Source organism: Cervus elaphus, chromosome 26 (genome assembly GCF_910594005.1).
Source record: "Cervus elaphus chromosome 26, mCerEla1.1, whole genome shotgun sequence".
In the NCBI taxonomy this organism is placed as follows: domain Eukaryota; kingdom Metazoa; phylum Chordata; class Mammalia; order Artiodactyla; family Cervidae; genus Cervus; species Cervus elaphus.
In genome coordinates this window covers 18,018,009-18,043,156 of record NC_057840.1, presented here as the reverse complement: position 1 = coordinate 18,043,156, position 25,148 = coordinate 18,018,009, and the positions used below count along the sequence as shown (strand labels likewise).

The following is a 25,148-nucleotide window of genomic DNA, read 5'->3' as shown; positions in this document are numbered from 1 at the left end:
GGGTGGGGGGGGCGTTGGATGGCCTAGGACAGTTGAAAAGAATTCTTTTCGTGGTGTGTTCGAAGGCCCTGGGTGGCCATCTAGAAAAGGAAAGAAAGAAAAGCTGAAGGAGAATTGGATAGCAGCTGAACTGGCAAGAAGCAACCCTTTTAAAAAGAATATGCCAGAAATAATTTCTTCCTGCTCAAGTGTTCTGTTCAGCCACATTCTCCCACTGACTGCCTGCAGGTGCCAATCTTACTCCCCTTTCTTGGTCCAAACAGTTACTGTGGGGAGCTGAGGACAGTGGGTGGATAGGGAGTCTGTGATGAGTGAGTGTGAGGGATGATACAAGCTCAGCTCAACCCCACCTTGGTCAAGCCCTCCTGATCCTTTGGAGGAGTCTTTCTTGCCTGAGAGAACAAGAGTTCTCTCATATATTCTCAAATCCATTGTTTTGTGTTTATTAACTCATGGGATGCCCTCTCAGATGAGTAAATTATAAGATGTAGAATACAGCCATTTCAGTAACTGCCAATTCTATAGCTCCGATTTTTCTCTGTACTTTTTCAAGTTTTTCAGATGGAGTAGAATATGGCCATTACTTTCATTGTTTCTTCATCCAGTTGTACCGAATTTTAAGAGTGTGTTGTGAGGTTGTACAACTGAAAGTTATTCTCAGCTTCCCTGTGTTTTAATTAGGTATCAAGTGACGGACGCTTGTTCAGCCTGAAGCCAACATCTGGACCTGTTCTGACGGTGACTCTCTTTGGAAGGTTATATGAGAAGGATAGTGCGCCAAATGCTTTACCAGACCTCACCACACAAGTGCTAAGGGTAATGTTCATAGTTATAATACCTATTGTGTACTCATTAGATTGGTAGAATATTTACACTTTCTATCTTTACTTTGGATGATTTAAAAAATAATGAATATGAAAAGAAGAATGGATCTGGGATTTTGATAATAGTGCTCATGATCATTCATATCAATGAATTGCTAACACATTTTTTCTCTTGTTTAGAAACACACACACGCACACACACACACACACACACACACCAGACGATATAAAGTAGATAAAGTGACAAAATTTTGAAAAAGAGCAACAATTATACCCATCTGTTAGGTTTTTTTTTTTTTTTTAAGTGAGAATGAAATAAGTCACTAGAGTTAAAGTGCTTAGACAACTTCCCAGCTCATGGTAAGTATTGTATATACGTTAACTTTTACAGTGATATGGGACTCTCACAGGAAAACCAATTGTGATGTATTTATTGCTAAAATCCTATCATCCCTGATTGTTCAAAGTGCATGTATTTTCTAACGGTTCAGCCACTCTGTATATTTTGATTAAAAAGTCAGTAAACTCAAAAGCCAATTGGGTGTGGCTTGATGGCTAGCACTAATGTTTCCCAGAGAGCAGCTGAGCTTACATCTAGAAATCTACTCAAGAGCCTGAAGACTTTTTATGTGCTTTTCAGTGGTGATTGACTGCCTATTTAGAGCTTTGCCTGTCTTGTCAACCTGTAAGCAAATTAATAGGGTGACTAAAGTAGACGTTTATCAAATCTGGCTTCTTAATGGCCTGTGAGCTAAGAAAGGTTTTTAGGTTTATGAAGATTTGAAAAAGATAATTAAAAGAAGACTAGTATTTTGTGACACATGAAAATCATTTGGAATTCAAATTTCAGTCTCCATACCTAAAGTGTTATTGAAGAAAGCCATGTTCATTTGTTCATTAGTGTTGATGGTGTTTTTCATGCTGCAGTTGTGGAATTGAGTAGCTGTGATGGAGACTGTAGAGACTAAATGGCCAAAGAAGCTGAAAATATTTACTACCTTTACAGAGAAATATTGCCATCTCCTGCTCTAAAGTATTAAAGAACAATGCATCTTAGTATTGAAAACAAGTAAGGGCAAATTATCCTTGAGTGTCTTTCTTATTCTTCCACTCAAAGAGAAATAAAATATTTTCATTTGCTTTCTGTTATATTAACATCACAAGAAGATTACCTTGATTAACTTATGACCAAATATGTCTAATAGGCTATTACCCCAAACAAGTGAATATAATTTTATAAACATGATTAATATTTAATCATTCCAAGATACCACATCATAGTCTTGTTGCATTTGGTATTTACTGACATTTCTGAAAGAAATAACATTTTTTATTTTATTTTTAATTTAAAAATTTTAATGAAAGTATAATTGCTTTACAATGTTGTGTTAGTTTCTAGTTTCTAGTTTTTAAATTTTCCTGGAGATCATTTAAGAACTGCTCATATTAATATACTATCTGATATTTTTTCCTGTGACAAATTTGCTACATTGTCTTAAAATGATTTTTTTTTTTTAATTAAACATTGCAGCAGTGAATTTACTCTAAAAAATGGCATTTACTACATTCATACCCAGCTCTGGTTATTTTCACTCTGGATTTCTTTTATGCATATAGATTTTTTAATGATAGTTTTGATGTGCTTTTTAACTGTAATTTTTATTTCTTCTGCTTAACGTAATTGTGATGCTCACTTGATACCAACAGCTCAATCCAAAGACAGAAGCATGGAAAAGTAAATAAGGTCTAACGTGAAACAATGCTGAATGGAAAGGAGGAAAGAAAAAAGCAGCAGAGGAAAACCATGAGGATTCTCCACAATCTAATAAAAATATGGCACTTTCTTTAAAAACTAAAAATGAAGGTTCTTAAAATGGAAGATAATGCAAAAGACACGTGTTCATTCATACATTCGCATGCACACACACAGATATACCCCAATGACTATACTCTGAGGCCTTAGCACTTATGAAGGGGCACCTAGTTGGACACAGGTGCAGATTAAAATGTGAGTCAGTGTTGTTTGTACTTCTAGAAAAGTGCTTATGAGAGAAAGGTTTGTTTGGGTATAGTGATCTCAAACAGGAAGCACTATGCATCTCTTCAAAAGCCAACAGTCAAAAATGCATCCTACAGGTAAATGAGCCTGCTTGCACTTGGAGGTCTGAGTCCTGCTCTACAGCCTCATGCTCCCCCAGCCTCCAGGCTCATGTTCCCCCAGCCTCCAGGCTCATGCTTCCCCAGCCTCCAGGCTCATGTTCCCCCAGCCTCCAGGCTCAGGCTCCCCCGGCCTCCAGGCTCATGATCCCCCGGCCTCCAGGCTCGTGCTCCCCCGGCCTCCAGGCTCGTGATCCCCCGGCCTCCAGGCTCGTGATCCCCCGGCCTCCAGGCTCGTGCTCCCCCGGCCTCCAGGCTCGTGCTCCCCCGGCCTCCAGGCTCGTGATCCCCCGGCCTCCAGGCTCGTGATCCCCCGGCCTCCAGGCTCGTGCTCCCCCGGCCTCCAGGCTCGTGATCCCCCGGCCTCCAGGCTCGTGCTCCCCCGGCCTCCAGGCTCGTGATCCCCCGGCCTCCAGGCTCGTGCTCCCCCGGCCTCCAGGCTCAGGCTCCTCCAGCCTCCAGGCTCAGGCTCCCCCGGCCTCCAGGCTCACGCTCCCCCAGCTCCAGGCTCATGCTCCTCCGGCCTCCAAGCTCAGGCTCCTCTGGCCTCCAGGCTCAGGCTCCTCCAGTCTCCAGGCTCCTGCTCCTCTGGCCTCCAGGCTCATGTTCCCCCAGCCTCCAGGCTCATGTTTCCCCAGCCTCCAGGCTCAGGCTCCTCCAGCATCCAGGCTCATGTTCCCCCAGCCTCCATGCTCCTCCAGCCTCCAGGCTCATGCTCCCCCAGCCTCCAGGCTCAGGCTCCCCCGGCCTCCAGGCTCATGCTCCCCCGGCCTCCAGGCTCATGCTCCCCCGGCCTCCAGGCTCAGGCTACCCCGGCCTCCAGGCTCATGCTCCTCCAGCCTCCAGGCATGGCAGGAGCTCTTGGCTGCTGCTCTTGCTGCTCTTTGTAGTCCTAGTTCAGGACTTGGTAAATTTCAGTGACCAGGGTTAAAGACTTCATGAGCTTTCCTAACTGTGGACTGTGGTTTTGGCTCAACCTTAGAAAACTTAGATTTGCTACAGTAAAACATTTCCTGGGCATGGATGCTGGAGAAAGCAAGAGCTCCCTGGTCTGGTTCATACCCGGTGGGGACATGAATCGTGTTAGGGTTAACGGGACTCCGTGTCTGGTGGCGTGCTGACAACAGTTGACCTGGACTGATGCGATTCTTCATACAGGTTTGAGACAGGATGCTGGGTGAATAGAACCCAGATGCCAGAAGCAGGGTCTGGGCCAGCTAAGCAGCTGGCTGTAGCTCTGGAATGTGAAGGCCGTGATCACGAAGACACGTTCTAACTGCTGTGGAACGCTGACTGGAGGAACCAATGGACTGTCGCTCTCCTCATCCAACTCTTTTTCTTTATTCCTTACTAAATGCATCTTTGTGATGATGGGAGAGCTGCTTCAGTGGCTTAATGAAGCCAGTGGAGCTGGGAGAGAGTGATGAGTGTGGGCTTAAGGTAGGGACATTTTCTCCATCTCAATTCATTCTTTTTTTTCCATAAAAAAACTGTCAAATGTTGCCATAGTATTTTTTTCTTTCTTTACTGTAAGTATTCACTTTCAAATTGGTGGAGAAGATACTAAAGGAGAAAAGTTCCTTAGATCTAGGAATATAGCTGTATAAAAATTAAAAGAAATAAAAACATAAATAAAACAGAACTTCTAGATTCCAAGAGTAGTCAGTCCTTGGAGAAGGTTCAAAATACCTGTGGTCTATTCACTGTGATAAGGATAGTCCCACGTTGTCTTGATCTCTGGTCTCCCCAAAAATTCAAAGTTGCAAAAGGGGAAGAAATAAACAAATGCAAAATAAAAATACCCCAGCAGGAATGCATGGCCCCTCACCCTTATTTTCTGGAGCCAGGGAATATCCCACCCCTCACACTCTCAAAGGATAATCACTATATTCCAGCCCTTAAGAGCTCTTTAGCATCCATTGCATTGGGACATCCATGTGTAGCAGAACCAACAAGAACTGTGTTTATTTTTAAAATATTTCAGCTGTATTTTATTATTGCTGAGGACTGAGCAACAATGACAATAATAATGAACGTTTTCAAGCATGAACTTTTAAAAGATAAACTGAGGCATGTTAAACATTCTAAGAGTTAATTTGAGCAAAAACGAGTTTGAATAGGGCAGCACCAAACCAAAAGTGGTTGGGAGAGTCCTCTGATGGGAGTTCGGGACAAGACTTTTATAGGAAAGATGGAGGTCTAAAGCAAGAAATTATTTGATTGGCAATAGCTTAAGTAACTGGCTTATTTGGGAAAGTCTAGTGGGCTGTTTGTAATTGGTTGTGCTTAGATTTTGATTTCTTAACTTTGAGGCATTTACAGGCTTAGGTTCTGATTTGCTCACATAGGTTTCTAAGGTATTAGAACCACCTAAGTCTAATGGTTTCCCTGTTTAAATTAACTTACTACTAAACATGGGCACTTTCTCACATGAAACAATCCTTTAAATAAGCATTATTGCCTTCATTCTACAAGGTAACATTGAGGCTTGGAGAGGATAATGTATTCAAAGTCAACCAAAAATAAGTAGTTAAGATAATCTAAAACATCTAGCTCCTTTTGCCTCAAATATATGTACCGTTGGCCCTTCATATCTGTGGTTAGTGCTCCCACAGACTCAACCAACTGCAGATTGAAAATATTTGGAAAAAAAATTCAGAAAGTTCAGAAGTTCAGAATTTTCTATGTTCTGGCCACTGTTTATGTAACATGTACATCGTGTGTGCATGCTAAATTGCTTTAGTTGTGTCCAATTCTTTGCAACCCTATGGATTGTAGCCTGCCAGCCTCCTCTGTCCTTGAGCTTCTCTAAGCAAGAATACTGGAGTGGGTTGTCATTCCCTTCTCCAGGGGATCTTCCCTATCCAGGGATCAAACCTGAGTCTCCTGCATCTCCTGCATTGGCAGGAGCGTTCTTTACCACTAGCACCACCTGGGAAATCCACTTATATTGTATTAGGTATTATAAAGGTATTATAAGCAATTTACAGATGATTTAAAGTGCACTAGAGGATGTGCATAGGTTATATTCAAATACTATACCATTTTGTGTAAGGGGCTTGAGCATTTGAGAAGTTTAGTATCCACAGGAGGTCCTGAGATCAATCCCCCTTGGATACTGAGGAAGAGGTTTACTCTTTCATGATGTTACACTTTCTCTCTCTTTAGAATGCATTTTAGTCAGGAAAGGCTAGGGAATGGTACAGTAGTAAATAATATCAAAAACATCCTGGCTCATTAAAGCAAAAGTTTATTTCTTATTCATTTAGAGTCTATTCTAGGGAAGCTAGCCTTTATGTCATAGATCAGAACTCTGGGCTCTTTTCACCTTGTATCATTTCCTTATCAACTGTGCTCCCATAATTTCTAGAGCATGAGAAAAGAATATGAAAAAATTGTACAATGCCTTATAAATGCTTTCACCCAGCATGAAAAATGCCATTTCCTCCATATTTTATTGACCAGAGAAAGTCATATGGCCGTGCCAAATTTAAATAAATAAGCAGTGTAATTCCCCTGCATGTTCAGGAAAGGGAAGAGATTTATAAATATTGGCTAACACTAGTAATATCACTCATTGAATATAAGATCTTCAAAAAGGTGTGTCTTACATTCTTCTTCAACTTGAGCATATAAACATCACTTAATAAATGATTAATGTCTGCCGTGAGTCACCAGAGCTGCTAGTTCAGTTCAGTTCAGTCACTCAGTCTTCTCGGACTCTGGATTGCAGTATGCTAGGCTTCCCTGTCCATAACCAACTCCTGGAACTTGTTCAAACTCATGTCCATCAAGTCGGTAATGCCATCCAACCATCTTATTCTCTGTCATCCCCTTCTCCTGCCTTAAATCTTCCCTAGCATCAACGTGCTTTCCAATGAGTTAGTTCTTTGCATCAGGTGGCCAAAGTATTAGAGTTTCAGCTTTAGCATCAGTCCTTTCAATGAATATTCAGGACTGATTTCCTTTAGGATTTACTGGTTTGATCTCCTCGCAGTACAAGGGACTCTCAAGAGTCTTCTCCAATACCACAGTTCAAAAGCATCAATTCGTCAGTGCTCAGCTTTCTTTATAGTCCAACTCTCACTTCCATACATGACTACTGGAAAAACCATAGCTTTGACTAAGATGGACCTTTTTTGGCAAAGTAATGTCTCTGCTTTTTAATATGCTGTCTAGGTTGGTCATAGCTTTTCTTCCAAGGAGCAAGCGTCTTTTAACTTCATGGCTGCAGTCACCATCTCCAGTGATTTTGGAGCCCAAGAAAATAAAGGCTGTCACTGTTTCCACTGTTTCCCCATCTATTTGCCATGAAGTGAAGGGACTGGATGCCATGATCTTCATTTTTGAACGTTGAGTTTTAAACCCTTCTTTTATTTTTTAACCTATAGTTACACTATACTTGCCTCTTGCCCCATTACTTTGTTGTTAATCCCATGAACATGCTAATTGCAAGCCAATACCAACAGTTGCTCAAACTTTCCATTGATCTTTCATTGATCTAAAGGCAATTTTACCTGTACTTGCCAGGAGTATGTAAAAGGCATCACTGATGTTTTGTGTACAGCATTTTGTAGTTTAAAAAACATTTTAATGTACATTTTCTTTTATTTCACAAAGTGTTGTGTTCATATCTCCTAACTCGGGTGTATCAGATTCTCAAAAATGAATCGTTGAGCTTCATGTCCAATGTATTCTTTAGCTTTCTGGGTTATCAGTGTTTTCTTAGATAGCCATGCTAGACTGCAGCTTCCTGAGGGACTCACTGTTAATCCTGTTTGATTAAAGTGGTGGGTACTGATGTTTTACTTAATGATTATTAAAGCTAGATTTTAATTGCATTTTTAAGGGTCCACCTGCAGTGCAGGAGACCCAGGTTCAACTCCTGGGTTGGGAAGATGCCTTGGAGAAGGGAATGGCAATCCACTCCAGTGTTATTGCCTGGAGACTTTCATGGACAGAGGAGCCTCGTGGACAGAGGACTGTAGTGACCTACAGTCCATGTGGTCACTAAGATTCGGACATGACTGAGAGACTAACTTTCTCACACTTTCACTACCTTTATAAGAGCAACACACACACTACATTCCTCACAGTCCATTTTGTAGCTTTTATAGCCGCAGAGTTTGGTAGATCGCAGAGTTTGGTAGATCAGTTTGGTAGATCGCAGAGTTTGGTAGATCGTAGGTAGAGGGCTCAGGTGGAGGTACACAACTAATATTAAATATATATACCTACCCTGAGGAAAGATTGAACTCAGTTGATCATCTCTGCTAACATGGCATAGAGAATATACATTTTCCTTGAGACACTGAGAGAGGACTGCCAACATTAAGAGTGGAAGTTTTTTGGACTTGGGAGGTAAATTTAGAAGGATAAGTGACAATGTGTTCATTGTGCTCCCTTATGTGTGTTAAGAGTGAGCTCTTTTAATCTTTCTGTTTTGAAATCAGCTCTGTATGGTTGTCCAGTTGCAGAAATATAGCAAGAGCTCTTATCAGTGTTAATAGCTATTTAGCCATCAATATATTCTAGAAACTTTGAACTCCTGCCAAAGCAAAGAAAAGCCACCTGTCAGCATAGTGGTAGATTATCTGATAAATAGTTAATATTTGGGCAATATGCTTTGTAGACAGGATGAACTTTGAGTTATGAACATATTAGTATCAAAAATACTGTTTTAATGGGTTATGATGTTGATTTAGCTGAATTTATGAACCAGTTGATTTCTTTTCTTCCTGTCTATGATAAAATTTCATCTTGCTCTGTCAAAGACAACTGAGGATTTATTGCCAGAGCAGTATGAGTAAAAAAAAAAAAAAAAAAATTTGAAATGCCTGATATTGTGTGTACTTAGTACTAGGAAACTAGTTGTTGTAGAGATAAATTATAAAAGCATTATAGCAAGAAAATAAAACTATTAGCCTAAAAATATTTATAATTCAATTTTACCTGAAATATGTGAAAGTTATCTATAGAGACTTCTGAGAAAAATATAATAATTTTAGTGACTAAAAAAATTACAAATAGTATTTTGAAAATATTTTGAAATTACTATTGTTACTATACTATTACTATTGTTTAGTTGCTCAGTCATGTCTGACTCTGTCACCCATGGACCTCACTATTTTCAGGAGTTTGCACAAATGGACTCATGTCCATCGAGTCGGTGATGCCATCCAACCATCTCATCCTCTATCACCCCTTCTCCTCCTGCCCTCAGTCTTTCCCAGCATCAGGGTCTTTTCCAATGAGTCAGCTCTTCGCATCAGGTGGCCAAAGTATTGGAACTTCAGCTTCAACATCAGTCCTTCCAATGAATATTCAGGGTTGATTTCCTGTAGGATGGACTGATTCTCCAGGCAAGACTACTGGAGTAGGTTGCTAGTCCCTTCTCCAGGGGATCTTCCCAGCCCAGGGATCAAACTCAAGTGTCACACATTGCAGGCAGATTCTTTACTGTCTGATCTACCAGGGAAGCCCTGAAATTACTGTTAGTGTGTTATCATCTCACCTAACATTTTTTTTATGATGATCATTTTTAAAGTCTTTATTGAACTTGTTGCAACATAAGCTCTCCTAACTTGTAAATAATATGATTCTCTTGCCCACTTATTCATAACACTTATGAATGTTAAGCAAAGTTCTCAATAGGGTAGTTATCTCAGTTTTTGCTATCTAGCTGTTTGAAGGGCCTGAAGGAGAAATCAGCTATAGATAAGAGATCCTTTCACTCAAACTTTTTTCCCTCGAAATTCTTCATAGTGATTAGCAGCTGAAACTCTGGAGTCAGACAAATCTGGAATCAAAATCCTCTGCTGCCCCTTAGTATTAAATTAAAGTATCTAATTCTCATTACCTTCCTTTGTGAAGCAATTATTAAGATAGTATCTATTACTGTAGAGTTGTTATGGAAATAAACTAGAGCTTTCTCATAAGGCTCTTCACCCATTGACTGGTACTGTTTCAGCAAATGTTGTTTCTCCTCCCCGTTCTTTCTTCGCTCCCTCCTGTGACTCTTTTTTTCTCCTCTTCTTCCACTGTCATTTTCTCCTCTTCCTTCTTCATCTCTCTTCTTGCTCCTCCTCTTCTTATTATTTCCTTTTTATTATTATTATTATTATTGAGAGTGACCAAGCTTAGGCTGTGCCCACAGAAGCAATATGTTTATGGTTTGTCTTCAAGAGGTCCTAAGATGCAAGGGAAAGTCCAGAGCAGCACACTGTGGGAAATCCACTATTACGTGGGAAATCCACAGGGTCCTAGTTTATTCCTCCTCCCCTCTCCTCTGAGAGGGAAAAATGAGAAGGTTGAAATTGTTTCATACTGGGTCACTCTATTCTAGGGTCTTTGGGAAGCAAGAGGAAGGATTCAGTATAAAAAACCTATATCCTACAAAAATTTGCAAAAGGCTGCCCTCTATAGGTCCATGTGAATATAATATCTGGGTCAGAAATTCAAGTTTAGTAAGAAATGAACACTCAAGGTGTAGTGTCTTAAGGTCAGTTAAGAAAGAGAAAGTATCCTTTCTAAAGTGTATAAGCCACATGCCCCATTATATTTTCATTCTTCTATTTGTGGTAGCCAAAGAATATATATCCTAACAACCCTCCAAAGATCCTTCCTACAATGTTCATGAAGATATTCAGTTAGTTGCATCAGAATAATTTTATTTATGAGTCAATCTATTGTCTGAATGGAGTTTTAAGATATTTATGAAACCTGCTAACATTTGGTCTATCCTCAAGGCTCTGAACTGATATGTGTTTGAATTACCACTTTGTTCCTCAGCCTCCACATTATTTGTGTGTGTGTGTGTATGATGAACTGACTTTATTTTTTAACTCCAGTTTTGTCGAGATATAACTGACACACAGTACTGTAAGTTTAAGATGTACAACATAATCATATGACTTACATATATTATGAAGTGCTTTTCACCATAAATTTCGTACATATTCATCATCTCATATAGGTACAAAATTAAAGAAATAGAATTAATTTTTTTTTCTTGAGGTGAGAACTCTTAGGATTTTCTCAATTTTCATATATAACACACATGCATGGGTGCTCAGTCATGTCCAACTCTTTGCAATTCCATGGACTGTAGCCCACCAAGCTCTTCTGTCAATGGGATCCTCCAGTCAAGAATACTGTAGTGGGGTGCCATTTCCTGCTCCAGGGGATCTTCCTGACTCAGGGATTGAACCGGTACCTCCTGTGTCTCATGCATTGGCAGGCAGATTTTTTACATCTGAGCCACCTGGTAAGCCCATACCTACAGCAGTGTTAATTATATTTATCACATTGTCCATTATATCCCAAGAACTTACTTATTTTATAACTGTAAGTTTTTTAGTTTTGACCACTTTCATCCAATTCCCCTCCCCCAACCTTGGTAACCACAAATCTGTCGAGGGACTAAACAAAATCAAAAAGTTAACCTTTATTAAGTAAGAGAGAATTCCTCCTGCCTGGCTGGTTTTGAACTAGGACAGTGGCTTTTTTCTGCCTTTGGATTCAAACTGCAGTATTGACCCTTTTTGGGTCTCAAGCCTGTCATCCTTCGGACTAGAACTACCCTACTGACTCTCCTCAGTCTCCAAATTTCCAACTCACCCTGCAGATCCAGAGACTTGTCAGTATCCATAATTACAGGAGTGAATGCTATATAATCCCTGGAGGAGAAAATGGCAACCCACTCCGGTATTCTTGCCTGGAGAATCCCCATGGACAGAGGAACCTGGCGGGCTGCAGTACATGGGGTCGCGAAGAGTTGGACATGACTGAGTGACTAAGCGCACACATGCTGTATGATAAATCTGTCCGTATATGTATATACAACCTGCTGCTTTGGTTTTTCTGAGAACACTGACTAATACATACATGTTCTCAAGATAACAATAACAGTCCTCAAGAAAGAGGACTGAAAGCATCATTTGCCATGCATCAGTCAGGCAGTTCAATCGCTCAGTCGTGTCCCACTCTTTGCGACCCCATGAACCGCAGCACACCAGGCCTCCCTGTCCATCACCAACTCCCGGAGTCCACCCAAACCCATGTCCATTAAGTCGGTGATGCCCTTCAACCATCTCATCCTCTGTCATCCCCTTTTCCTCCTGCTCCCAATCCCTCCCAGCATCAGGGTCTTTTCCAATGAGTCACCTCTTCACATCAGGTGGCCAAAGTATTTTAGTTTCAGCTTCAGTATCAATCCTTCCAATGAACACTCAGGACTGATCTCCTTTAGGATGGACTGGTTGGATCTCCTTGCAGTCCAAGGGACTATCAAGAGTCTTCTCCAACACCACAGTTCAAAAGCATCAATTCTTCGGTGCTCAGCTTTCTTTATAGTCCAAGTCTCACATCCACACATGACCACTGGAAAAACCATAGCCTTGACCAGGCAGACCTTTGTCATGCATAGTTTATTCAAATTCACTTGGTGGTTGGGGTGACCATCTGTGCTAACTAATTGGCTTTATCCAGAGGAATTATAAACTCTTCTTTATGACAAAAGTTAGTTCTACATCTTCAGAGTGAAGTGTTCGTTGAGGTTAGGCTCCTACCAGTCCACAGAAACTAAGGGCCAGTGGCATCATCTTCTTTAATTATGTTTCAAAGAGTGATTCCTAGGTCCTTGGGCAAGGCATTCTTGGGACATAAAGCTGGCAAGAGTCAGCTTATTTTGTTTTTAGAAAGATTTACATATATTTCATAGAGACAGAGAAAGAACTTAAACATTTTCTAAAGTAAGTGCTCTAAGAAAATGGAGAGAAGGGAGCCTCTTCCCTGATTTTCAAAAAGGAGAATTAAGTCTTTTATTTTGAATTTGTAGTTGCCCTTATACTTCCCTGAACTTTTCATTCTTCAAAGTAATATTCTATTTCATCTTCTTTTCACTGTCATATGTCTCAAAAAAAATTTTAACCCAGCTACTTCTATTTTTTCACTATGCACTTTCTTTTATTTATTTATTTATTTATTTATTTTTTCAGTGGGTTTTGTCATACATTGACATGAATCAGCAATAGATTTACACGTATTCCCCATCCCGATCCCCCCTCCCACCTCCCTCTCCACCCGATTCCTCTGGGTCTTCCCAGTGCACCAGGCCCGAGCACTTGTCTCATGCACCCCACCTGGGCTGGTGACCTGTTTCACCATAGATAATATGCATGCTGTTCTTTCACAACATCCCACCCTCACCTTCTCCCACAGAGTTCAAAAGTCTGTTCTGTACTTCTGTGTCTCTTTTTCTGTTTTGCATAAAGGGTTGTCGTTACCATCTTTCTAAATTCCATATATATGTATTAGTATGCTGTAATGTTCTTTATCTTTCTGGCTTACTTCACTCAGTATAAGGGGCTCCAGTTTCATCCATCTCATTAGAACTGGTTCAAATGAATTCTTTTTAACGGCTGAGTAATATTCCATGGTGTATATGTACCACAGCTTCCTTATCCATTCATCTGCTGATGGGCATCTAGGTTGCTTCCATGTCCTGGCTATTATAAACAGTTATGCACTATCTTTCTAATCTCATGCATCTAGCTTTCCTTTGACCTCCTCCCTCTAGTCCACAATAATCCACTGGTATTGCTTCAAAATCACGAATGGCACATTCTTTAACCTATCACCTTATTTCCAGCTCATTTCCTCCCTCTTCCTCTCTGTCTCTCCTTTTAATCCTCCACCACAGATTCAGCTTCAACTATTACCACTGGGTTGATGCCTTCCAAAGCAATATCACATGCTCTGACTTTTCTAGTGCTATCAGTGTGAATATTCATCTAATCTGCTAGAAATCTCAGACAGTCAACTGATCAGTAATTATTGAGCACCTACTGTGTGCTGGGTCCTAAGGATAAAGCAGTGAAAAGAGCATGTATGTTCCCTGTCTTCAGGGAGCTCATGAATCCTCTAGGAATGCCCCACTCGAAAGATCAGCAGACAGTCTGCGGGTCCAAAGACTCGGATCGTGTCTTCCCTGTGAGTCATTCAGTGGTGGAACTGCAATCAACCAACCCTTCGTTTTAAAATTAGGAAGCTGATATTCACAGAACAAATGTGCATTGAGTGTTTATGGTGTGAAGGCACTATTTTAGACAATGTAGAGACCATAATGAACAAAGCAGATAAGATCTTTAATTTCCTGGAAGTTAATAAATTCCAATACATGAGACATTGTACTTTCTTGCTTATTCACAAAATGACAGGTATATATGTGAGTTAGGCACACACTGACCATAGTTTTGGAACTACGAATAATATTTTCTGTGTACTGTTAATAAGAAGTAAACTTGTTATTTCCTAAACTAACCTTTAATATACAGGAATTTCTGAAGATGGAGTTACATTTACTTAGTAAAAGGCCGTCTTCATCTAGTAAAGGGTAATTTTCATTTTACGCTTTCTTTCTTGGTGTGGTTGCAGCTTTTGTTAATGGCTGTTTAGGTCACAGGTGGCCCATTGCATGATGTCAGTATACTTCTCTGGTGTCCGTGTTTCTCCCGGCAAGAGAATGGGTAATAGATCTCAGTAGCTTCTTTCAGAAATACAACTTAACTCAGTTATTCCTATGACAATGCTGTGGGAAAAACAACCCCCAAACTCAGTAGCTTAAAATAATAGCCACTTAAGTGCATGAATCAGTAGGGTCAGCAAGGATGGCTCTGCAAATGCTGGGTAGCTGCATGTCCCAGTTTGCTCTACATGCCCCTCAACCTCCTTGGACAAGTGGCCTCTGCTGGGGTATGTTCTCCTCATGGGGATGACGCAGAGGGCACTCAGAAACAGCTGAGGCCCCTTAATGACTAGGCTGGGAACCGGCGCCCTTTTATTTCGGCCTACGTTCTTTTGGCCAAAACAAGCTAAATGGCAAAGTTCAAGTTCAGAGGACAAGGAAGCACCTTCCACTCCCAATGAAGCACAGACAAAGGTGTAGATGCAAGGAGAATGAGAATTGGAACCAACAATCAAGCTGTCATAATGATTCTATGATTTCCTATGGCAGAATAACAGACTGATAGAAATAGATGAGAAACTACACTTGTTCACCCATTTATTTTGCCACGTTGAAGGCACTGGCTCCTTGTTTTGAAAGAAGGAAGTTTTATATATAAGAATTTAAAAATTGGTGGGCTAAATGCATATCATCTCTAAAGCAGTTTTCTTAAAATTGTGATTAGTAACATTATTGAGGTACAAACCCTACTCATCTAAAAAAGTGAAATCGAATAAAATAGAATATTAGAGTGAATTGAATGAGGTAAGGGTATTTTGAATGACAACATTGTTTCTGTTATGAATGCATATTTATATATGTATTGAGTCATGAGCTAAAATGCATTTTTTCCTACCATGATTCAAAAATCAAATTATTTTCTAGCTATGTTATTAGGTTTAAAAAGAGTCTAATCTTTAAAAATATCCCTTTATCAAGTACAAGTCATCAATTTTGAAAGTGAGGGGTTTTGTTTTTGCTTTTTAGTTCTAGTTATCTTCTTTGTACTGATGCCTAATACAGGAGTATTTTTCTTTCAAATCAATCAACAATTAAGTCAGTCTTAATGGACATTTGTTTTCATTTATATGCTGTTAACACCCATGACTGTGGTTGCTGGTGGCTCACGCTTGAGATTATTTTTAAAGTAACAGTGCTTTTACCTTCTCTATTTAGTTTGCTCACTGCTAGCTTCCTGGTGCTCATTTAGAATAAACACACCTCTCACCTATTTTTCTTGATCGTACACTGTTATCTTGTTCCAGAAAGATTTATTACCAGCTTATCTTTTCCAGATGTTAATATTTGCGTCATTCTGTCTGCATTAACTGCCGTCTATCATTGATCAGCAGTGGCTCGAGCCAGCAGCAAGGGTATAGGACACGAGTGAGGACGGCCTCCTCCCAAAGGTAGTGTTTCTGCTTATCCACTTGCTCTGTGACCCCTTCCTGAGAAGGTAGGTCTGAACACAATGAATAGCCTTGCAAACCACAGAGATTAGCCAGGAGGCCCGGGTGATCTTTTACAGGGAGAATGCTCAAGGGAGTAAGAGTTATCAATGGTTTGGTACTTACAAATATGCTAACATTTAGGGTTATATGATGGGAAGATTCACAAGGCTTCTGTCATTTTAGTAGGAGAGGATAAAAATAGTTATATATCTTTTAAATAGCTTACTTTATGTGAGCTTTTCAAAATATTTCACCTTGATTAAAAATTCACCTGTGGGTGGCTAGAAAATTCAAAACAAGTTTTTTTTTAATGTTCTTTCCTTGTAAAATGAAGGAAATTCCATGTTGTGTTTGGCTAGTCTTAATGTAATAATGGAGTCTTCATGGAAATTTTTCAGGTTTAGAAATTAAATTGTATCTTATTGTTACTATATATGAAACTACAGAACTAAAATCTTATTTGTGGTAAATATTGCTTGGTGGGAAAAATAGCGGTGCATTTCTGAATGATGTGTTTTAATATGTGTGCCTGTGTGTGTGTGTTTATATGTACCATATATTAGATCCATTAGCTTAAGAATCTCTTAGTTTTGATGACCTGAATCTGATGCACTATCATCTTTTGTGTAACATAGCAGAGACGCTCTTAGGTATAGTGTGTTTACCTTATCATAATATCGCGGAGATTGTTTTCTGTCTTATCTATTGGTCTATGCTGATGCTTAAGCAAACAAATGGATTTTGCCATGTTTCTTGTCACTTAAAGAAAGAAACAATTTGCTTCCAGGGATGTTCCACCTGAACATCCCATTAGTTATGACTTAAATATTTGGAAATCCTGTCCTTTATCTCTTTCCCTCTTTTAAAATAAATATTTTTCAAAAATACTTCCATTATTTAAAAAAACACTAAATAAATTACAGAGCTGCAAACATATTTGTGAGTAACATTATTATCAAGTCCATTTCTAATTTTGAGTCCAAATTTTGTATAATAGAACAAGAACAGCATATGGGTCAGTTAAGAAATTTAGCAAAAGTGTGATTTTTCATGATAAATTCTTTACTCAGGTGAAGAATTATACAAACACATGAAGCACAAATAATATAATTTATTAATAATCATTTATCAATAGATTTTTGAAAGTTTCATCTAAAGTTTCATTTGAAACAATTCACAACCTACTTAATTTTATTAAATATTTTTTTCTGAAAATGGAAATGAAACATTTTCATAGTAGAAAACTTGGAATATGTAAAAATTATAGGGAAGAAAATAAAACTCATCCATTGTTTCACCTAGTAAAAATTAATGCTAAAATTGATATTATTTCCCTTTTTGTTATTTATTTAATGAATTTCAAAGTTACCATCTTTGAGCAGTTGGAGCTATTATTCCTTACCCGTTCTTCATGCTTTTATAGATATGTTTGTGTTCATGTACATGGTACTTTAAAACACTCTGCATTTTTTCCTTTACTTGACAAGATCTCATGAACATCTCTCTATGTCTTATAAAAAGAGTCAGCTCCTCCAATTTGACATCTTTTTGAACATGTATGTATATGTACATGTAATGAACATGTATGAACATTATGTGTCTAATATAAGTTTAGACAATTTCACTTTTTACTTTTGTTGCTGTTATGAAAACTATCACATTGAACATTTGCTGGGTAAAGCAATTTGAAACTTTAAAATTTAAAACATGCAGCTGGAGACATTTTCCAAAATTAAATGATTAATTTTGCATCTTAAGATCCAGTCAAGAAGTGTCAGCTACTCACTAACTCTGATTACAACTATAGATTACTGAAATAGTTGAAAATTTGAATTTCAATATTAAGTGTTTTCTTGAAATTTACTTTTTTCTATTTCAATTTTTTTAGAAAACATTATATTGTGTCACATTATCATAATTCTTTTTGATATAACCTAATCTTAATTTAGATAATATTATTCACTATTTTTGCTTTTATTCTTGGTGACGGTGGTTTGGTTGCTAAAGTTGTGTCTGACTCTTGTGACCCCATGGACTGGAGCCTGCCAGGCTAGTCTGTTCATGGAATTTTCCTTCTTCAGAGGATCTTCCTGACCCAGAGATTGAACCCGAGCTTTCTTCACTGCAGAAACTTTACCAACTGAGCCACCAGGGAAGCCCAAATTTTAGCATTGCCTACCACTACCCTTCAACTGGAATGTAAGTTCCAGAAGAGCAGGGAGTTTCATTGTGTCTGCTCACCACTCTTGCCCCAGCACATAGTGCCTAACAGGAGGAAGGCATTCAACTGAAATATCTTGAAAAAGATTGACTGCCTTTCTGTCTGTCTTTTAGCTTAGTGTATGTAATATTCCTCTGCTTGATTCACAAGGTCAGTGATTCAGTCTTTAGTCATGGACATAATTTCCAAATATTTAAATTATGACTCATTGGGCTTCCCTGGTGCCTCAGATGGTAAAGAATCCGCCAGCAACACAGGAGACCTGAGTTCGATCCCTGGGTCGAGAAGATCATCTGGAGAAGGGCATGGCCACCCACTCCAGTACTCTTGCTTGGAGAATTCCATGGACAGAGGAGCCTGGTGGGCTACAGTCCATGGGGTCACAAAGAGTCAGACACGACTGAAGTGACTTAGCAGATGCAGCATGGAATGTCCAGATGGGACATCCTTGCAAGCAAATTGTTTCCATCTTTAAGTAATAGGAAGCATGGAAAAATCCATTTGTTTGTGGAGACATCAGAATAGACTGATAGATAAGAGAGAAAATCATCTCCAGCAATATTATGATAAGGTAAACACTCTATATCTGAGAGTGTCTCTGCTATGTTACATAGAATATAATAGTGCATCAGATTTAGCTCATCAAAACTAAGAGATTCTTAAGTTAATTTGAGGTTTTGGATTTATAGGAAGAGACCAAATTATGTCTAATGTAAAGTTAAACTCTGCATTGTATTAACGTGAAGGTAAGTACATATCTAGTGTCTTTAGTTAAAGAAGAAAGTGAGATAGCCATGCAGAGCAAACATGTGGAGGACATGCTTGTTGGAGGACAGAGGAGTAAGGAGCTGAAAGTCCATTACTGAATCATTTATGTGGACAAGAAAATTATGAAGAATTTTGGCAGAAGTAGCTTTGGAGAAAGTGAGAGTAGGCCATCTTTAAGATATAGAAAAATGACTTGAAGTCTGAAGTCTGCAGCAAAAGGAGGTATAGTCTGAACACAGAGCTTCAAAGTTTGCAAGGGATGGAAGGTTAGGAAGGAAGAAGGGACAATGATTTGCACTGTCAATAAGCACAAGAGGACACGTTCTTCCTCCAAGTCCTGCAATAGAAAGGATAGCCAAGGATGCAGGAGAGGAAACAATTACCTTTGATAAGGCTGTAGGGAAAGAGATAACCTCAGGGGAAAGAAAGTTGCATTTGGAACAAAGAGAGGGAAGTTTTAAAAAGAGCCTGAGGAAGTAGGGTGATGACCCTGAGCTCCAGAGGGAACACATGGAAGGGTTTGTGGGTGGGTAGTGGGTGAGTCGATTAGGAGATAGGTTCACGTCAGTAACTGTACGGACTAGTATGGGATTGAAAGTCAGAGCCATTAGACTTGGGTAGTTGAAGGAACCAGGGACAAATGGCATGGTGAAATGAGCACTGATGGCCTTTTATTGGGAAGTTGGGGACACTCTACCAGGGAAGTCTTGTCCTGCTAGACAGATCTACTTCAAACTATAATGCCTAACAATATATTTTTAAATCAAGTGTCATTTTCAGACATTAGGTAATTAGATCATTTACACAGAACTGTTGACTTAACTAGGTATCAGAGCATTCATGCTAAGTCACTTCAGTAGTGTCTGACTCTTTACAACCCCATGGTTGTAAAGAGCCCACCAGGCTCCTCTGTCCCTGGGATTCTCCAGGCAAGAATACTGGAGTGGGTGGCCATGCCCTCCTCCAGGAGATCTTCCTGACCCAGTGATCCAGCCAGAGTCTCTTATGTTTCCTCAACTGGCAGGCACATTCTTTACCATTAGCGCCACCTGGGAAGCCTAGCTAGATATCATAGATATTTATTAACCCTCTGTATTGCTATAGTATGTTCAACTTGGTAATTTGTAAACTCAGAGTAATCATTACTAGTTAGCAAAATTCTTAAAGCTGGAAGGAAAGAAACCACTATTATGTCATGTTCTTAGATAAGTGTTCAACTCATAATATCATCATAGAACATTTATTTAAGTAAATCTATTTAAAAAATAAATTATAACATTTAAAAATGCTTGCACAAAAATTATGTGTAAAGTTCTAAAGTTGACCAGACAGATTATTCGTCTGAAGTGTCATTGATATTATCAATAATTTCTTGGATACAATGCTTCAGGCTTTATTTCTCTGATAACAAGATGTATCATTATGAGGAGGAAGCCATTGGGTTTTTATCTGGTAACCAAGCACAAGGCATACAGAATTGTCAGATAACGTTTTCATCATCTATTAATATAGTCTTCTGAAACTGAGCAATCAGTTTTTCCCCCCCACCTTCACTTACTTATATTTGGACCCTAGTTCCTGCTGAGTGAAGCTGCTCAATGTGATACCAGCCAGGGATATTTTCTTGATCGGTAGAAATTATTAGCAAACACTTCTAAACACTGTTTGATTCCTTTAATATATCAACAACAAAAGTAAAAGAAAGAAGGAAAAGGGGGCAATGGTGAGAAAAAAAACTTTAAATTTTAGTTTAGTTGAGAGCACATAAATTTTGTAGTAAAAAAAATCCATCATTTGTTTAGTGAAGTTTCAATTATAATTCAAACATTACACAATTCAAGTAATATAAATATATTTAGTCTGCTGTTTGTTCTGTCATAAAGTGGGACAGGGTGTCTACTAAAATAAATCTTACAGATGCATTTGATATGTTTCCTCCTGGGAATAGAAGGCTGAAAGGGACTAGGGGCAGAGATGTTTCAAGTTTATTAAAATATGCATTTTAATTGCTAAATATTTTGTTCCTCCAATTCGAGAAATTGGATAAATTTTGATTCCTATGTGGTCTTGATCTAAACTGTCAGCCCAGAGGGAATGAGAAGAGATAAAAAGGAGGGTCAGTCAGTTCAGTTCGGTCACTCAGTCGTGTCTGACTCTTTGCGACCTCATGAATCTCAGCACGCCAGGCCTCCCTGTCCATCACAAACTCCTGGAGTTTATCCAAACCCATGTCCATCGAGTCGGTGATGCCATCCAGCCATCTCACCCTCTGTCGTCCCCTTCTCCTCCTGCCCCCAATCCCTCCCAGCATCAGGGTCTTTTCCAATGAGTCAACACTTCGCATCAGGTGGCCAAAGTATTGGAGTTTCAGCTACAACATCTGTCCTTCCAATGAACACCCAGGACTGATCTCCTTTAGGATGGACTGGTTGGATCTCCTTGAGGTCCAAGGGACTCTCAAGAGTCTTCTCCAACACCATAGTTCAAAAGCATCAATTCTTTGGTGCTCAGCTTTCTTCACCATCCAACTCTCACATCCATACGTGATTACTGGAAAAATTATAGCCTTGACTAGATGGACCTTTGTTGGCAAAGTAATGTCTCTGCTTTTTAATATGCTCTCTAGGTTGATCATAACTTTCCTTCCAAGGAGTAAGCATATTTTAATTTAATGGCTGCAATCACCATCTGCAGTGATTTTAGAGCCCAAAAAAGTAAAGTCAGCCACTGTTTCCACTGTTTCCCCATCTATTTCCCATGAAGTGATGGGACTTCATGCCATGATCTTAGTTTTCTGAATGTTGAGCTTTAAGCCAACTTTTTCACTCTCTTCTTTCACTTTCTTCAAGAGGCTTTTTAGTTCTTCTTCACTCTCTGCCATAAGGGTGGTGTCATCTGCATATCTGAGGTTATTGATATTTCTCCCAGCAATCTTGATTCCAGCTTGTGCTTCATCCAGCCCAGCGTTTCTCATGATGTACTCTGCATATAAGTTAAATAAGCAGGGTGACAATATACAGCCTTGACGTACTCCTTTTCCTATTTGGAACCAGTCTGTTGTTCCATGTCCAGTTCTAACTGTTACTTCCTGACCTGCATACAGATTTCTCTAGAGGCAGGTCAGGTTGTCTGGTATGTCCATCTCTTTCAGAATTTTCCACAGTTTATTGTGATCCACACAGTCAAAGGCTTTGGCATACTCAATAAAGCAGAAATAGATGTTTTTCTAGAACTCTTTTGCTTTTTCGATGATCCAATGGATGTTGGCAATTTGATCTCTGGTTCCTCTGCCTTTTCTAAAACCAGCTTGAACATCTGGAAGTTCACGGTTCACATATTTCTGAAGCCTGGCTTGGAGAATTTTGAGCATTACTTTACTAGCCTGTGAGATGAGTGCAGTTGTGCGGTAGTCTGAGCATTCTTTGGGATTGCCTTTAGTAAGGATAGGAATGAAAACTGACCTTTTCCAGTCCTGTGGCCACTGCTGAGTTCTCCAAATTTGCTGGCATATTGTGTGCAGCACTTTCACAGCATCATCTTTTAGGATTTGAAATAGCTCAACTGGAATTCATCACATCCACTAGCTTTGTTCGTAGTGATGCTTCCTAAGGCCCACTTGACTTCACATTCCAGGATGTCTGGCTCTAGGTGAGTGATCACACCATCGTGATTATCTGGATCATGAAGATCTTTTTTGTATAGTTCTTCTGTATATTCTTGCCGCCTCTTCTTAATATCTTCTGCTTCTGTTAGGTCCATACCATTTCTGTCCTTTATCGAACCCATCTTTGCATGAAATGTTCCCTTGGTATCTCTAATTTTCTTGAAAAGATCTCTAGTCTTTCCCATTCTATTGTTTTCCTCTATTTCTTTGCATTGATCACTGAGGAAGGCTTTCTTATGTCTCCTTGCTATTCTTTGGAACTCTGCATTCAAATGGGAATATCTTTCCTTTTCTCCTTTGCTTTTCGCTTCTCTTCTTTTCACAGCTATTTGTAAGGCCTCCTCAGGCATCCATTTTGCCTTTTTGCATTTCTTTTCCATGGGGATGGTCTTGATCCCTGTCTCCTGTACAATGTCACGAACCTCCATCCATAGTTCATCAGGCACTCTGTCTATAAGATCTAGTCCCTTAAATCTATTTCTCACTTCCACTATATAGTCATAAGGGATTTCATTTAGGTCATACCTGAATGGTCTAGTGGTTTTCCCTACTTTCTTCAAAAGGAGGGTAGTTTCCTAGAATTCTAAGACTTGTTGCTATTTTCTAGCATTTTCCCAATATAATGACAGCTTATTCACCAGAATTTACTTTGTTCCTCTGAACTCTCTCCCCTCATCTTTTTATCTTTATAATATATAACTATATAACATAATGTTAAATATTACACATAATATATGTTAAACATATATTGCAAAATGTTTTGCAAGTTCCCCACAATTTAGCTGAGTATTACAGAATTATGGAATCATATATTTCAAACTAATAATTCAGCTTTACATCTCCAACACAATGACTAACATGAAGTAGATGTTAAAAAAACTTATAGGAACTGAATTTACTGAACTGAACTTGGAAATAAAATCTCTTTCCATAATAATCATTTTTCAGCAAGAAGTAATAGGTAAATGCATTAAAAGTGAGAAGAATCAAATTGTTAATAATTTCCTTTCCCCCCCCACCCCACAGGTTTCTTGAATATATATATGGAAGTAAGAGAAGGAACTCTAACCTGATCATGGATTTCGAAGAGAGACTCTTCAACACACTAAGGAGAAGATAACAACCAGGGCATAGTCCTTAGAAATGATGTCCTTTTGCCACAATAAAATTAATATTTCCTGTGTGAAAAGCAGCTGGTCCAACGACATCCGGGCTTCCCTGTATAGTTTAATGGTGCTCATAATTCTGACCACCGTGGTTGGCAATCTGCTAGTTATTATTTCCATATCACACTTCAAGCAACTGCATACCCTAAATAATTGGCTCATCCAGTCCATGGCTACTGTGGACTTTCTTCTGGGGTGCCTGGTCATGCCTTATAGCATGGTGAGATCCGTTGAGCACCGCTGGTCTTTTGGAGAAGTCTTCTGTAAAATTCACACCAGCACTGACATTATGCTGAGTTCAGCATCCATTTTTCACTTGTCCTTCATTTCTGTTGATCGCTACTATGCTGTGTGTGACCCACTGAGATACAAAACCAAGATCAACATCTTGGTTATTTCTCTGATGATCTTCATTAGTTGGAGTATTCCTGCTCTTTTTGCATTTGGGATGATCTTTCTGGAGCTAAACTTCAAAGGAGCTGAAGAGATGTATTACAAACACAGTCACTGCCTAGCGAGTTGCTCTGTCTTCTTCAGCAAAACATCTGGGGTTCTGGCCTTTATGACTTCTTTCTATATACCTGGCTCTATTATGTTGTGCATCTATTGTAGAATATATTTCATAGCAAAAGGCCAGGCAAGATCAATTCACGATGCAAAGCAGAAGGTTCAAATAGGGCTGAAAGAGAGAAATGGAATTCCACGAAGCAGAGAAAGGAAAGCTGCGAAGACTTTAGGGATTGTGATGGGAGTTTTCCTAACATGCTGGTGTCCTTTCTTTGTCTGCATGGTCATGGACCCTTTCCTGGACTATGCTATCCCACCCACTTTGAACGATGCATTGATTTGGTTTGGCTATTTGAATTCTACTTTTAATCCAATGGTTTACGCATTTTTCTATCCCTGGTTCAGAAGAGCACTAAAGATGATTTTAGTTGGTAAAATTTTCCAAAAAGATTCATCTAGGAGTAAATTATTTTCAGAATAAATCCATAGAAATATTATGCTTTCAATCAGTCAGTTCAGTTGCTTACTTATGTTCAACTCTCTGCGACCCCATGGACTGCAGCACGCCAGGCTTCCCTGTCCATCACCAACTCCTGGAGCTTACTCAGACTCATGTCCATCGAGTCAGTGATTCCATCCAACTATCTCATCCTCTGTTGTCCCCTTCTCCCCCTGCCTTCAATCTTTCCCAGCATCAGGGTCTTTTCTAGTGAGTCAGTTCTTCGTATCAGGTAGCCAAAATATCGGCGTTTCAGCTTTAGCATCAGTCATTCCAATGAATATTCAGGACTGATTTCTAGTGTTTTAGAAAACAGTTGGTGATCATATTTATGAACATGCATAATATCAACCACATGCACCAATTGCAGGGACTTTTATCAAAT

At 39.3% G+C, this 25,148-nt stretch overlaps 2 protein-coding genes across 7 annotated transcripts in view; both read left to right on the top strand.

Annotated features, from left to right (window-relative positions):
- VNN1 (vanin 1) overlaps positions 1-23,748 on the top strand; it is a 45,330-nt gene extending 21,582 nt beyond the window's left edge. For 3 of the 6 annotated variants that reach the window (XM_043888371.1, XM_043888370.1, XM_043888369.1), the window contains exon 9: positions 682-2,521. In XM_043888371.1, the coding sequence (XP_043744306.1) occupies positions 682-864 (183 nt within the window). In that variant the 3' untranslated portion in view covers positions 865-2,521. The other 3 variants (XM_043888375.1, XM_043888372.1, XM_043888374.1) reach the window with 2 other exon arrangements.
- On the top strand, positions 23,735-24,920 carry TAAR1 (trace amine associated receptor 1). Its single transcript, XM_043888376.1, has one exon. It carries the CDS (start codon positions 23,735-23,737, stop codon positions 24,743-24,745), a length of 1,011 nt encoding a protein of 336 aa, XP_043744311.1. The 3' UTR covers positions 24,746-24,920.
- Positions 24,921-25,148: the final 228 nt, after the last annotated feature.

What these genes read in the sequence shown, in the direction of transcription:
- TAAR1 (XM_043888376.1), top strand. Translation starts at nt 23,735, where the DNA reads ATGATGTCCTTTTGCCACAATAAAATTAATATTTCCTGTGTGAAAAGC.